This window comes from Oenanthe melanoleuca, chromosome 3 (genome assembly GCF_029582105.1).
Source record: "Oenanthe melanoleuca isolate GR-GAL-2019-014 chromosome 3, OMel1.0, whole genome shotgun sequence".
NCBI lineage: Eukaryota > Metazoa > Chordata > Aves > Passeriformes > Muscicapidae > Oenanthe > Oenanthe melanoleuca.
In genome coordinates this window covers 42658175-42674637 of record NC_079336.1, presented here as the reverse complement: position 1 = coordinate 42674637, position 16463 = coordinate 42658175, and the positions used below count along the sequence as shown (strand labels likewise).

The following is a 16463-nucleotide window of genomic DNA, read 5'->3' as shown; positions in this document are numbered from 1 at the left end:
TGGAAAGGGTTTCAGATGTTTGGAAACTATTCCATTAATTGACAAGGCTGCAACTATTTGCTAGTACTTTGAAAGCATTGTAAGACAATTTAATTGTTGAATATTTTTCGGTGTTTTTAAGAGCTTGTGCTCAATTAAAACTACTGATGCTCAAAGTTAAAAGAGAAAAGGAGAAACAGACAAACATCCAAATGAGACATTTTCAAAAATAATTTTTTTGGGTTTAATTTTATATTACCAACAATCATTTTAACAATATAAAAGACTATCACATCCAATTTATTATACAGGAAGGCTGTACTAATGTGATTTGCAGTTGCACCAGAAGTGACACAAAGATAGAAAAACAAAACAATGTGTAGAGTACAGCTTTACCTGTTTTTGCAAAGATTATACAACCAGAACAAATAATAATGCCTATTTTTATACCAATATTTTCATTATAAAGCTTTTCTTAATTACATTTAACTATCTTAATATTTGTCTCTTTAGGCATACTTATTTCCAGATAACATATGACAGAAAAAAGGAACTTTTGTTTTGACTAAAGAAAAGAAATACAATGCTTTGGGTTCCATTAAAGTTCATCTAGAAAATGAAATTAGTTTCCCCCTTTGAAGACAGCAATTTTTGAGCAATACTGATTGCTGAAAAGGATGGATACTATGGCAGATCCAAACATATTTGCTGAAGCTGATCATCTCTAAAAACAAATTAAATGTCAGAAAGCCTCTTGTCCTGTTTCAGCAATTAAAGAAGTTTGTAGGAAATATTTTACATATACTTCTAAACATCACATTATTGACAGCTTTAGGATAATGACTTCCTCATTCCTATCAGATATTGTACAACTCTAAGAATTTGTTTTTATATTCTTTGGTCATGTTGGTTTGGTTTTTTTCTTAACACACATTTATTTCAAAAAAGTAAAACTTCATCAGCAGATTTTTTTTTTTAATACTGAAAACTCAAGACCTCCTACCTATCTCAAGATATTTTGCATGATCATAAAATAGATTTTTTTTTGTTTGTTTTAATTATTCTAATGCATCTTCTGAAGTCTGGAAGTCATCTAAGAAAAAGGGAAATTTCCCTTGGATTGTTGACAAAATCCCATTAACATTTTTGATTCAATTTAAATCACAGCAAGCAGTCACTCAATGGTACATAGGGGCAAAGAAAGCAGAAGACTTATCTTGGTTCTATGCAAACATACAATCTGCAAGAAGGAAGGGGAGATCTAATGCAGAAGACCCTCCAGTCACCCTAAAATAAGGACAGTCTACTTTATTTCAGGCAGGAAAAGGAGAAAAATAGAAAATATAGGAAGACAAACTAAATTAATGACTTCTCCTTGCTCATTTCCATATTATCCTGAGGTACATTTGGGGTCTCAGCATAATAGTGTTAAATTTGTTGATAATATGTTTTCTTTGGCAACAATGTTCAGATTTAAGGATGTTAAAATTAATTTTTAAAAGATAATAAGTGATACAAAAAATTTGAGTTTGAAGGGAAGAATATCTTTAGTAACATGCAACTTCTTCCCACCTTCTCCCCTGCTCAGACACCAGAAGCAACTCATTTCCTGAGAGTATTTACACCCTGACCTGAAAAATTTTTAAGTGCAAATGAATGTCAATAGTACGATGGTTAATTAAAATATGCAAAATTCAAGAGACAAGTCTCCCAACAGCAGATTTTTTTTTTAAGCGCTAACAAAACTGCCTCTTTCTCCCACTCTTTCAGGCTTCTTTTTGGCTGCTGTTGTAGCTGAAGACATTTTCAAGGTCTTGAATGGTGTTTACTATTGTTCATACCTCTTTTCAAAACATGACCTCACTTATAGTTGAGCTTATTTCAAGTCATTAGTACAGCAACTCAACAACTCTTAAGATGTCCCAATTGGTATTATTTTGAAAAGCTGGAGATCTGAAATGTCTATGCAAACTCTTACGGCCTTGAACTTCAATTCAGAGGACCTCAAAATATCTCAACACACAAGGCCATGCTTTCACCAAGTTGAAGATCAAAGTCCTTGTTCAAATTTGAGGAGTAATTTTGAAAAACAGAAGCCTACTTGGTTGGCAGCAAGACTAATTGTTTTTTCCCCCGAGATTCATTCTAAGCTGATGCCCCAAAAAACCTACATCACAACAAAATAGTTTTATTACCATGAAGAAAATGGCTGGTGTCTGGTGTGTCTGTGTGTGTGTGTGCCCCAGACTACTCATTTCAGAAAGGTTTGGCCTGTGAGGTAACACAAGTGTTCTGGATAAAAAAAACCTGAACGGCCTCTATTGTATCTGATATAAATATTTGCTCCCCAATCCTACTTTTGCCATATTGTAGTGAATAAAACTATTTAGAGAAAAAGTGACAAAAGAAGAACAAAGCTAAAACTAAAGCAGACCATTCTAGTAACAGTTCAGAACTATAAGTTTCTATTTCTGGCATAGTTTCTGCTACTTTGGAAGAGGCTTTGGCAATTTTATCACAGAAGAAATCAGGCAGTAAAATAAGGACTATCAGACTACAGAATAGGCTGGTAGAGAGAGGCTCCTCTTCCATGGCCTCTTTTCCTTCACTGCAACCTCTCAACCACATTCTCTTCAATGACAGAGCCAGAAAAAATAAGCACACTTGAAATGCCAAGCACCACTATGTTTTCTATTTTGAAAAAGCTGCCAGTTGATTAATTTCTTCTCAATACAGGAGATTTTATACTAAAAGTAGGCTGTTCAAGTTGCTAGAAACCTCCTGAAAAAGCAAGAAGTCAACCTACACAATACTAAGCATAACTGATAAAGTATTTTATTTTTTCAAAATGTATCTTTAATTAATTTAAAATACATCAATTTATTTCATTTCTATTTCAGTACAAAACAGAAAGGAAATGCAATGGTTTTATCATAAAAATGTGACAGTATTCAAAGTTACAAAATACCTGGCCTCCATGAGAGGAGAATGCCAACGAGCTATTCACAAATACAGGATTTACCTCTATCATTAGTATTTCCTGGAGAAGCCTTCTACTGGTCATACAAATGAATTCCACTCATAAATCCTATTCAACCCAGGCCAACTCCAGACAGCAGTACTCAGCACCAGCTCTTCTTGGCATGAAAAACCTTAGCTCCAACTGAACCAAATCTGCAGCAGCATCGCTACACTGGAAGTCCATAACAGAAAACCAAGCACTTTGCATACTTAGGAAATTCCTCAACAGATGCAAACCTATCATAAGCCTATGATTTTAACAACTACCTAGTCATATTCGTGACTTATTCTGGGGAAATCTTCATTAAGATGTTGATTACAACTTTGCTGAAGCAAAACCTGGCCTGCACTAGAATTTAAACTATCATCTGTTTGGCTTCATTTTATCTCATAAGGAGCTCTGTTTGAACTGGCAAATTGCTTCTTCAAAGACAGCAGAAGAGGAACAAAGCAATTATGACGACTTCTCCTGAGTCATGATTTCATTTAATTACACAAGCTAGCAGACTTTGACAGATTTATGCAAAAGTCCCTGCTCCCCTTTTCTGGGGTTTCTATGTATAGCACAGCACTATAGTGCTCAGCCTGGTTACCAATCTTAAGATTTCCGTAGAAAAATGAAACTCTAGAAGAAAACCCTCAAACTGCACCAACACCCCTGTAGCAAGTAGTTCTTCAGCTGTGTCCCACTGACTCATCAGTTCCATCAGTGAGCCATACAACAATTTATAGAAGTTGGTTTAAAATTAAAGAAATGTTAAATGAAGAAGTGGAATGCTTTAAATGAAGTAGTGAAAAACACATTCTCAAGTAAAAAATGGCATTTAAGTAAGAAAGTATCAGTCTAGCTTTACTGCAATTAGCTCAGTTACATAGAGACACAGCAGCATCATACTTCCAAATTTGAATAAGGTTGGTATTTGTTCTCTGTAATACAAGCTTTTTTCCCTATTCACACTTCCCAATCAAAGAATCAGTAAATAATAAACCCACATAATGCTTGATTTACAAAGCCATAACACCTGCTCTAACAACTAACAATGATTCGGAGTACTCCAGTTAACACAAGTCAGCTCTCAAAATTATTCTCCAGAGCTGGGCTTTTAGAACATAATATCCAAATCAACTTGCCAGAAAAGATCAAAATGCTCTAGCCTACTGATCCTCAAGTTTGACAGTAAGGCCAATGCCTTCATAATAACATTTTTTTTCTAAAAAATGAAAATTAATAAATTCTGTGTTCTCCAGCTACACATCCGAGTTTACGACATTCAGGGGATGTAGGAAGCAGATAGGCAGGTGTGTCCCCCAATGCCCTGCACCCTGCTACTCTTGCTTGTTTGAAACAGCCCCATTTACAGGTGTTACACTTGTTCTCTTCTCTACTTTTTCACACCTTAAAGCTAATACCCATCACATGAGCCTTACAATGGTTAATTTATTTTATTATTTGGTGCCTGAAGGCCAGAGGACAGCACGCCATTTAAAGGCACTTGAGCCCTCTAGGCTTTGGCTCCCCTGATCTCATGCTACATCATTTAGTCTTGCTCTGCAAACAAAAGGCAGTATTTGTGTCAGGTAAGAGAACAATCTGGCATGGCTGGGTAACAAGTTTAACAGAGTAGCATATTTAGATGCTATATATCCCCATGAGATGAGGAGTGTTGTGTAATAAATGCTAAAAAAGGCTGATATGGAGATTTGTTAGCAAGGACTGCAAAGAACATTTATTGACCATAAATGTTAAAGTTACTTCTGATGAAAACCAAACCAAACCAACCAAACAACAACAAAAGAAAAAACAAAAACAAAACAAAACCAAAACACAACAACAACAACAATACAAAAAAAACTAAACCACTCAGAGTCTAGGAGTCTAGCTGGGGAAAACGCTGACTGTTTTCTTCCTCCCAGGGACAGGGAGGTCTCTCCAGCGCAGGCAGGAAAAGTGCAGATGAGACAGCAATGAATATTTTGCCGTGCTTTTTCCCCAACACTATACTTTTATCATGAGACTTAGTCAAACACCCCACTCTAGTTGTTTCCTCTGACCATAGCTTACAACTGTGCTGAGTGGAATATGCTAATCAGGTGCACATTCACTGGGCATTCAACTTATGTGCACATCCATGAGTGCTCAATATTTAGCAAGGAATTAAATGTCTTATCTGCTTTGCTGGGCACTACATTTGGTTTTCTGGGATATAAACTCAGATCCACAAAACAAGAGGCAAGGAAAGCTGAAGAGAGAATTCCCACATCAGTTCTAGCTGCTTCCCATGAGAATGTGCCATACCAGTGCTATCAATATTTGCAGGTGCAAGGTCACCAGAGCAGCAATCTGAGAATAACAGATGAAAACAAGAAAGTACTGAAAAGTGAAAGTACAAGAAAGTGAAAGTACTGTCAAAAAGAGTCTAGAAAACATTGCATCAAGAGCTTCAGGGGAAAGTTACAGAGATGCAACAGCAGGCTAACAGCACTATGATCGTTAAGGGAATATGCAACAGGGGAATGTCTAAACTTTCATGAATCCTTTGAAAAGCCCCCATAACCACATCAACGGTACAGAGTATACCTAGGCCTTCTTTCCTTACCCCACCTGGAAACTAGCAACATGGAGAAGAATTGTTTTTAACACTCATGGCTGGTACATATTATGATGAGGAAATATAATGTGGAATATCTGTTACAATACAAGACACTGGTGTTCAGTTTATGTCATCCAAACACACGAGTATAATACCGGTGCTTGAGAATTAAAACGTGGTTTAGGCCCCTCTCTCCTATAACCAAATTACATTTTTGGAAAGGTAGGCAATGGACATAACTAAAACCATTATCAGATTTTCTTGCAGAATTATTTCAATAATATTTAATTTGGTTACTTCTGGACTGCCACTGGCTTCTACAAACAAAAAAAGAAGAGAGACTGAAACATGAAGACTGATCTGGAAAGACACACTTGCAAAAATAAAATTTGTGCTCTTGACAGAAATTTATGCATTATAAGCACATTCTTATGAGCAAATATAAATGCAAAAAATACTTTTGTCATTATAAATCTCACCTTTGAGAGAACATTTTTTGAATCAATGCTGTAGCCTTTAAGGCTCTCATGCAATTTCTGCAGGTGTTGCACAACTCTTCTTTGTTGCTCATCATTCTTCAGCTGTTTGTGCTTAATCAAAAAGTCATAATGTTCTAAAGGTCCATTGCAAACCAGTAAAGCTCTAGCATGAGCATCTGTAGGGGCACCAGGGCCTGTCTTCTCATCTGCCTGAGCTGTATAGGCTGTAAAAATAAAAGTAGCAAATTAATAGACAAGTCTTTAAAAGCAATTCCTTATAAACAACACATATTTTTAACAGTTTACACAAAGACATATATAAACACCTATATAACCACTGGTTACCCCTTCATTTTTCTTTAACTCAATTTCTAACTTTACTCTAGTAGTATGTTTTAACATTCCTTTATTTTATTAACAAACACACATTCTAAGAAGTCCAGCTAGATGGTAAGATTTGGATGAGCTGTTGCAAGGGAAGTTTTGACCTTTTTTTTTCCCAGACTGGGGTAAAACCATTTAAAAATTCCAAAGTGCATTTCTCTAAATAGATAATCCATTAGGTAAAACTTCAGAAAATATTTAGAAGTCAACACACAAGAGACCAAACCAAGAGTTCTGTAAGGAAGCTGAAAGACTCAAACACCACACTAAGCAAGGCAGCAGCTGTGAAGCTCTGCAATGCCGCACATCTGATCTGCTGGCATTACCTTCTGCCTAGAAGAGATAGAGGCAAGACAAGGTAGGAATACTGTCAGAAACAACACATTAAAAAAAATTTAAAAAAAAAAGTCAGAATTGCTATACATAAAGCAAGACATAACTAGGAAAGGAAAGAGTGTGCAAGATTACAAAGAAGGCTTGCCAAATCATTAATTTCAGAAACAATGGCATACACTGGAAAGCTGTCAAATATCTTTTTTGCTTCCAGTGTCATTTAAAAGATTAAGAATAATAAAGAAAAACATTATTTCTTAATGGGTAAAGGAAAAGCATGTTAATTGCAGTAATGATTTATCACATAGCATTGCCATCTATGAAGTAGGAAAGAATGTTGCAAGTAAAAGTACAAAACAGCTGGAAAAAGGATATGTAATAAGTAATTACTACAGTTAAACTACGTGTATATCTGCAGTAGAGTTTCATAGAGGGCTCAGGATCTCATCTTGGTGCAACCCTGAATTTCCATCCATGCCATACACGGCAAAATAAAGTACATGGACTGGGAACACAAATAACAGAAAATAAGGACAGGGCTGCAGACACTCTGGAAGGCAAGTAAATTCTGACAAACTGAACAAATAATCTAATACAAATAGGATGCAATTCAACAGGGACAAAGCATGTTATTTAGAAAAAACAATTAACTCAGGAGATGGGGAATGAGCAGCTAAAGGATACCTCCGCAAAAAAGAATCCAACACCTACACTGGATCACAAAATGACAGTGAGACAATATCATAACACTATTAGAGGAAAAAATAAACTAAAATAAACACAAGTACTCTAATATAAATAAAAATGGGAAAAAAAACCTCGCTCTATTTAGTCTGCCCTGGAAGACACTTCAATTTTCACATCATATGTTAGTAGAAATATGAACCAAATGAGAGAGTAAATGGAGATTTAAAGAACTATTTTTTCAAATATGAGTCACAATCCACAAAGATGCCATAAAAAAACAAAAAATGAGTTTTAAATAGTTATAAGAAAGATAGACTATTAGAAAACAATAAAACTGAATTACTAGATCAAGTTACATTTATTTATTGCAAGTAATAGTTTCTCCATAAAAAGACAGTCACTGTATCTGCAGCAAATAATTGCACCAAATTCTCTTGTTCCTGGAGGAACTGAGTTGCTGCTTTGAATCAAGTGTAATTAGCTCATCCCTATCTAAAGAGATCACATGAAGAAAGTTGAGTTCGAAGTCTGTTATTGCAAAAATGTGACTAAAACCAGTAGAGAAGATATAGCTGTCTCCAGATACATACAACAGGGTACTGAGAAAAATGAAAAGAAATGGTATTTATACAGATAACTTAATAACTGTAATTAAGGTAATGAAATAGATTAATAGTCTAGAAGCTGTAAAACTTCCAACAACGTGGGGTGAATATTAAAAATAAGTTAGATGAAAATCTGTCAGGAACAGGTCAGCACAACCTACCTCTGAAGGGAAAGGGAAAGGCAAAGACCACTTTTAAAGAATTATAGAATGGCTTGGGCTGGAAGGGAACTGAAGTATCATCGAGATCCAACACTCCCATTGTGGGCAGGGACACCCTCCACTAGATCAGCTTCCTCAGATGATCTCTCAAATTTTTTTCATCTTGTTTTTCATTATTCTACTTCCAAAAAGTCAACCTCAGTCCTGTGATCCTCACCTCTGAAGTATCTATGCCTTTGCCATACATAGAAGTTGATGGCCCCAAGAGCTTCAGTGTGTCCCCTTATATATGTAAATTCTCAAGTTCCTATTGCTAACCACAGGATCGAAGAAAATAAAAATAAGCTGATTTAGGGGTAAGAAAGGATTTGTGACTCATGACCTTCCTGGCCATGGACAAAGCACACCAGTAGGATGCTCAGAAGCATGGGGTTTGTCTCAGATTACGTGTACTCACAGATAACTATCCTGGGAGTGGGAGAAAATACTCTGTCATTAACACATGACAGAGATGGAGACTATGCCCAAATCACCACAGAGGGTGTCCTGGCACAAATCACTCACTGTTCTCCTAAAATAATACTGAACACTGGGATTGAAATATGATAGGAGTACACTATAGTGCACTACCAGGAGACACCCAGGAACTGGTTAAGTCATAAACTCAAACATGTAGCTGCAGAAAAAAGGTAGACACTACTAAAGAGTATATGGGGGTTTTAGAGATAAGTCAACAGAACGTAGCTATACAAGTGATAAAATATTCTAAGAGACAGAAAAAAATGCACACGCTCCATTCTAACCTGCATTTTGTAGAACAGATTGCAAAATCAATCACTCAGCTATAGGAATCACCTATGATTCAGTGCAGTAACTGCAGTCCTACAACCCTCTTCTCCACATTGCAAAATAGGGGTTTTCATTTATTCCTTATCTAATTATCTAATCTTCGTTTCATTATCTAATTCATTATCTCATCTTTGTATTACAGAAACTGCAACTCAATTTTTATTAGCTCCCTTCTGAAGTCTTCAAGTGTCACACACAGAAAAAGCATCCCCTACACCAGAGTTCTAGATACAGCTATAGAAAAGCACAACATCAAGTCACTGTTCACTTAGTTTTAGACAGAACAGTGTAAAACTAGACTTATGGTTATCCATAACCTACCTTTCCCACCTTCAGGGTGCAGGACAGTGTTGGATGTTACCACATTTAATCTGACGTTCCCTGCTTCTTTAGATTTGATACCAAGGTGCAACTTTTTTCCTAAACTCCTGTTCCCAAAACATACATATGTAAGTATAATCTCACTTTATTCCATACCATATAGTTAGGTCTTTGCATTTGCCTTTCTGCTTACACATACAAGGATCACAGATACAGCTGCAGTGAAGACCTACCATGATACACCCAAAAAAATAAAGAAACTGGAGGGGAAAATCTCAACAAGGCAAATAAAACTTACTTTTAAAAATGCCAATCTGGAATTATAAAAAATTTATTTCAAGTGAGGGACTTAAGACATATTTGGTAAACTGACATTTACCAATGCAATGATAATTAATGCCTACATAAAAACATAAAAATGCTCTTAACTCCAGTGACTTTCTGCTCTGGAAGAAAGCAGCAAATTGGAAAACTGATCAGTGTGTTGTTGAGTTTTTCTACTGCTGCTTAGAACTGAGATAACACAGAAAAAGGCATGTGAGTTTCAATGACAAAGCTTGTAAAAGCAACAGTCACTTCTGAGGCAAGCACTGGAGTTATTAATGAAGAAGAAAAACTGAAATGGAAATTGAGTTGTGGCATACCAAAACTGATCCTGACAGCAGCCAAGAGGTTGAGAGCACAGAAGGGAAACCGAGGTACAAGGTAGAGAATTAACACTTTCCCCTTCCTTCTTTGCTGTAATGGTTAATTGCTGTTTGTCTTAAAGAATATTTCCAACCAAGAGTTGTATGAGAACTGCATCTAAATCAAACTCATGTAAGCTACAACCACACCAAAATTAAGTACCCCAAAAAACACCCAAGTGCCACCTTTGCTGACAGTCATGATCAAGAAGCTGGAATAGATTCTACTAAATTGGTCTTAATGCAAGGTACAAGGATCACACCTGTTTCATTAGTGCTCTGCCAGTGCAACCTGCCTTGAGAGCTTTTCATGAACCCTGGAATTTGTGTGGAGAGAGGGAAAGAATACTAATAGAAACCATCATTTAAAAACTGCCATGGTTTCAGTAATCGAAGCTGAAGTTCAGAATATTAGTTTGGGTCACAATGAAGCCAAACTGCTTCAAACCTTGAAACTCTTAGTGTAAAGCTGTGAAAACTGCCTATGAAACAACTGGCACGACAGAAAGAGAGGACTTGGAAGTCAGAAAGCACTTTCATCAAGAGGCAGATGGTGGTATCAGAGACCATCCTAATCTCAAGATTAAGCTGGTAACAGAACTTCTGCCAAATCTTTCCTTCTTAGATGACACCACAGTGAAGAGGAAGGTCAATGGTACAGTCTTGTAGCTCCAAAGGTTATTTTCCTGTGTGAAAACAGGAGCAAAGGTAGCATAAATCAGAAAGGATTTTTTTCATGCTAGCACCTGTAAACAATAATAATGTCCTCTTATCTCATTTTTTATTAAATATATATGCAAGCTTTGCAGAATCAGTCTCAAACAGGTAAATTGCCCCATGATGTACAATGATTTGGATAAATTAAACACACGTGGTAAAGTTAAGCACTTGCATAAACTTGCAGAAGAACAAAGACTTGTCATGTAAGCTTCTTGGGAAAGAGATCATGTGCAAGGTATAAAGCTAAAAATATGTTTATAGTCCCATAATAAACAAATGCTCCCTTCAAAATAATTGCACTATGATTAATGACAAGAATGTAAGAGGAGGTGATTTGAAAAAATTATTTACTTTCCAGTGCTTAACAGAAAGCTTAAAAAATCAAAATACAACCAACCAAATTGGGGAGGGGTCGGGGAGGGGGGCATACACACACTAAGTCATCTGCATGAATTGAAGATGTTAGGCCAATATGTAAAAAACATAAAAGCCCCACACTTGCTGAAATTAGTAGCTCGAACCAGAAGAAACAGCTTGCAGCTAAAACATAAGGACAAGGATTTGCATTTTTGTCTCACAATATGACCTTAGATGAATCACTCAAGGCCATTCATTCCGACAGCATATGAAACAGTTTGATCTTCTAGAGAAACATGAGTTGGAACTAGAATTTTATTTTTTGCATACATGCCTGATACATTATTCTGCTAGAAGATTACTTGTATTTTTTCCATGCACAACCTGACCCACAGATGAAAATAGGGAAAGACAAGAGAAGCGTATCAGTGAAATCAGAACTTTACACAGATAATATTTGTCATTCCTTTCCTTAATTAAGGAAAAGGTACAAAACTGTGGAAAGCAGATCATAAAAACAAAGAAAATACTACAAACTAGCAATTGTAAAATCAAGATTTTTAATCGATTCCATGATGGCAGTCCATCCCTGCAGTCTGATGTCCTCAAACAACACATGCAAGGACTACCTTCCCTTCAACAAGGAAGCTGGCAAACTGCCTAAAGCCACTGGATTGCTCTGACAACTTTTTCTAAATGCTAGAATGTTGGTTGTAAAAAACAACCTACATAGAGTCCAAGTGTTAGACAGTATCAAATAAAACACATGTAACTACAGTACTACCTGCAGAGCTTGTATATTTCTCTTAGGATGTATAAATATTCTACTATTACAACATAATGTGTGGATGTGAACACTTATCAATCCTGGGACCCACCCATCACCAGCTGAATTCTCACATTTCAGTCAGACTGGCAGTGAATGAAGAGCCCTCACTAAAGAAAAAAGACCTCTGCTCTCAACCTAAGCCTCAAGTTAACAAAACCCCACAAATGTTTGCACTGAAGAGACTTTCAATACAAGCTGCGAAGACAGAGCACAGCTGTGGTTCGTTATGCACCGGAGGGTCCTTGAGGGGAACAGTCCCCGAGCCCGGCCAAAGCGTTGGCACCGAGTGCCCGGTGCAGCCGCAAGGCTCTAACCAGGCAGCGCTCCGAGGCCCTATTTCCCACGGGGAAAGCGGCATCACCAAACCGGGAAGCCACGGGCTCCCGTCGCGGGTCCCCACGGGGACCGGGGCCGACTCCCGGTGCCGCCTCACAGGCAGGTCCCCTCCGGGGCCGGGTCGCGGACAAGCCCAGGCCGGGGAACGCGACGGAAGCGGCAGGTCCTGGCAGAGCGGCGGGGCCCGAGCGCGTCCCGGCGGCTGCCGCGTGCCCCGCCCGGCACCGCCACCCACCTCCCCTCCGCCGGGGACAGACCCGCGGCACGGCGGGGAGGGGAGGCACGCACCGGCTCCTGCGACCGCTCCTCGGTGCCCTTCCTGCGCGGCGCCCCGGCAGCCTGCCGCCCGCCCGGGCCTGGCGAGCCCCCGAGAGCCGCGGCGGCGGCACTGACCTCTGTGCGGCGGGAGCAGGCGGGCGCGGCAGCCCAGAGCCCGCAGCAGGCAGCGCGCTGTAGCCAAGGGCGACACAAGGGCCGCCATCTTCCCGGCGCGGCGGCGAGGGCGCGGGGCGCGCTGGGAAATGGAGTCCCGCGGGGCTGTGGGGAGCCCGGGCGCGGCCGCTGCTGGGCGAACCGCTCCCGGCTGAGTCATGGAATCACAGGGTCGATTAGATTAGAAAAACCCTCTGAGATTATCGGCTCCAACCTATGACCCAACACCACAGTGTCGACTAAACTATGGCACTAACTGCCACGTCCAGTCTTTCTTAAAAACCTCCAGGGACGGTGAGTCCGCCACCTCCCTGGACAGCACATTTCAATGTCTAATCACCCTTTCTGTGGAGAAATTCCTCCTCATGTCCAACCTAAGCCTCTCCTGGCGCAGCTTGAGGCTTTGTCTTCTCATCCTGTCACTGGCTGGGGAGAAGAGGCCAACCCTGACCTGGCTAAAATCCCCTTTCATGCAGTTACAGAGAGCAATAGGGTCAGCCCTGAGCCTCCTTTTCTCCAGGCTAAACACCCCCAGCTCCCTCAGCTGCTCCTCACAGGACCTGTGCTCCAGACCCTTCACCAGCTTCATTGGCCTCCTCTGGACTCGCTCCAGCCCCTCAATGTCCTTCTTGTAGTGAGGGGCCCAGAACTGAACACAGGATTTGAGGTGCAGCATCACCAGTGCTGAGTACAAGGAGACAATCGTTGCCCTGGTCCTGCTGGCCATACTATTGCTGATCCAGGCCAGCATGCCAGTGTCCTTCTTGGTCACCTGGGCACAGCTGGCTCATGTTGAGCCACTGTCAACCAGCAACCCCCCGGTCCTTTGCAGGTCCCTGGCTCCTTCCACCTCTCTTTCCCCCCAAACTGTGCTGCAGGCAGTGGGAGAGTCCCTGAGGAACCACCTGCCTGCCTGCCCCAGGGCCACAGTCCCTACACAGCCACTTCAGCCACTGGGTACAAATCCACTTTCCGACTCACCTGGAGCTGCACACAACATCTTACTGCCCTACCCAAGCACTCCCGTTTCCAAACAACTTCCTCGTCCACCTCAACACAAGGAAGAGCTTCTTTACATTGACAGTGGCAGAGCACTGGAACAGGCTCCCAGGAAGGTCATGGGCTCTCCCTCTCTGGAGACATTCAAAACCCACCTGAATGAAGGTGACCTTGCCATGGACTAGATGACCTCTGGAGGTCCCTTCCAACCCTAACCATTCTGTGAGTCTGTAATTTGTATTGTGCTGCACAGCTGTCATCAGGGAGTTTTGGAAACTGAATTTGCATTTGCTCATAATTTCTATCTTGTGCTATTTGCTTTTTTCTCTAAAAATGTGAACCACAAAATACTAATGACAGATATCTGTAAAATATTACGGGCAAATATCCCTGTCCAGAGTTACAACCTATTTGCACATCAGCAGTATCGGTTTTATGTCTACCAGTATAATTTTTATGCCTATGGACATATATTTAAAATGCAACATGTTGACATAAAGGCAGATTTCTCTGGAGATAATTCAAACCCTAGAGGCTGATTTAGTCTCAGTGTCTGCTTAGCATACAGTAGACCTTGTCTCTGGTAGCAGTTCAAATACCTTCACTGGATTCCTGAGAACTCAGGAGAATGTTGACCACCCTTCTCCTTTGGCAGGTACCTGACTGCCTTATTTCAAGCACCTCCACTGCAACTACAAAATTCTATTGATAGAAAGGTACAAAGCAAAATGCCTGCACTCCAAGAGAAGGGTACTGTTACTCAGGAATCACTAACCATAACATTCACTCATTGGCCAGCCTGTCATTCCCATCAGAAATGCACCCAAATGCCAGGATAGGGCTTCAGGACATGTTGCCTGCAGAGTGCATTGTGCAAGAAATAGTCTACAGAGTGTCTATTCCAGGTAAAGCACGGAGGAAATGCTTAACGTGGCTTTTGGTTTTGCAACATCAGAACTGCTATATCTCATTCTTGCATTAAATTTCTGTGCAACATCAGAAAGTGAGCAAGTAGTTTTCACAGACTATCAATGAACTTTTTTTTTTACTAAAGTATTGGAAAATGTTGCTTGAGGGAATTGTAGAACAGCTTGCGAACAAAAGTTGATTATATGCTGAATAGTATTGCTAATTCTAAAAATAATGTTTATGATCTTGAAAATATTAGCAGTGATTGAAGTTACACTCTAGCATGTTCAGCTGTTTAAAATACGTAGTTGCTCTAGGCACATCTTCAGCGCTATATATCTAATTAAGTAGTGAATTAAAGTGCCTATTTATCACATCCTAAAAGAGCTGGTTTTGGTGCATTTTCTTTCATCTTTCCTCTATCAGGCATTTATTGGTTTTGACTCATTCCAGCATATTATAGCTATCAACACCTGTGCCCATTTAGAAATGAATTCCAGTACAAATCATAGAGAATTGAATAGACATCTCAAAGATGCAACACAATTGTTGCAATATATTTAGAAACTCAAACAAGGAAACAAACAAATTCTGTAAAAGTGATTTAAATAACAAATAAGTTATCTTTATAAACAGCTTATCTCCTTGAGAACAAAGAATAAACAAGGCAACAAGAGCTGAGTTTTCTTCCATTATTAACTCAGATCACAATATGAATGGGTGAAATGTCAAGAATAATTGGAGAAAATGACAGTATAATCTTTAGCAAAAACATCTGATTTATTTAAATTGTCACTGTTTTTTTCTTAACCTTGCTATGCAAGGCAGTGTAGGAAAACTTCTAATTTTGGATCTATTTGGACATCTTCTACCTAAAGGAATAAACCCTCTGCAATGCAGTCTATACACTAGCCAACTGAAATGCCACCATGCACTGGATTGCACATCCCAGGAACTCACTGTCCTATGGCTGTAAGCACTTGACAAAAACAAGTTTTGGTGTTAACCTAAACAAACAGGACTTTCAAATACATTTCTGTAGATTACCATGGTTTATGTCCTGTAACAGGTACAGATCCATTCTGTGGTACATTTGTACCCTTCATTTCCTGTACCTGTGCCTTTGCTCACCATCAAAAATGTGGCATTAAAACTGTGTGGAAATTAAATTGGCACTTGTTCAACCCTGCTGCATTATTACTCTGCCAGATAGCCAAAAGTGGTCCTACACTACAGTTTGCATCTCAGTCAGCGAAAATAGCTCAATGTATTAGAAATTCAGTGCAGTATTCAGCTACACAGGCACTACTCAATATCCCTCAGAATAGGAGTTCATAGTATATGGATGTATATACAAATGTAGATATTACAAAATACACGTAGAAGCTTAATGTAATTATCTTGCAGGCAGGACCACAATGCAGACATTCAAACACCATGCTTCAAAGCAGCATGTCTGGCAGCTACTGCAGGGATCAGGAAGTCATTTTTCCACACAAGGCATTTCACAATTAGTTCAATGCCTTGTGGGTTTTGCCTTATCCTGAGTCAGCATTCCCCACAAGTTCTGACAAAATATGCCTATGCTGTCTAAAATGTGCTAACCTGGACACTTGTCAGAAAGGCTGGCGAGTCCTAACTGGATAGTGGAGAGACTTGGTTTCCTTTCCTGTTAAATGTGACTCTTTCTTTCAAAAAAAAAAAAAAAAAAAAAAAAAAAAACACCAAAGAAAGAAACAAAGAACTACTGTAGAACTATTACTACCCAAAATTCCAGAAGTAATC

General features: G+C 39.3%; 1 protein-coding gene across 2 annotated transcripts in view; it reads right to left on the bottom strand.

Annotated features, from left to right (window-relative positions):
* The window catches only part of AFG1L (AFG1 like ATPase), a 59391-nt gene extending 46543 nt beyond the window's left edge, over window positions 1-12848 (bottom strand). Inside the window, exons 1-2 of one of the 2 annotated variants that reach the window (XM_056488936.1) lie at window positions 12732-12848; window positions 6071-6294 (exon numbers count right to left, since the gene is read on the bottom strand). In XM_056488936.1, coding sequence (XP_056344911.1) covers window positions 6071-6294; window positions 12732-12819 — 312 coding nt within the window. In that variant the 5' untranslated portion in view covers window positions 12820-12848. Of the gene's footprint in view, window positions 1-6070; window positions 6295-12626 lie in introns of both variants that reach the window. The other variant, XM_056488935.1, reaches the window with a different exon arrangement.
* Between the last annotated feature and the right edge of the window lie 3615 nt (window positions 12849-16463).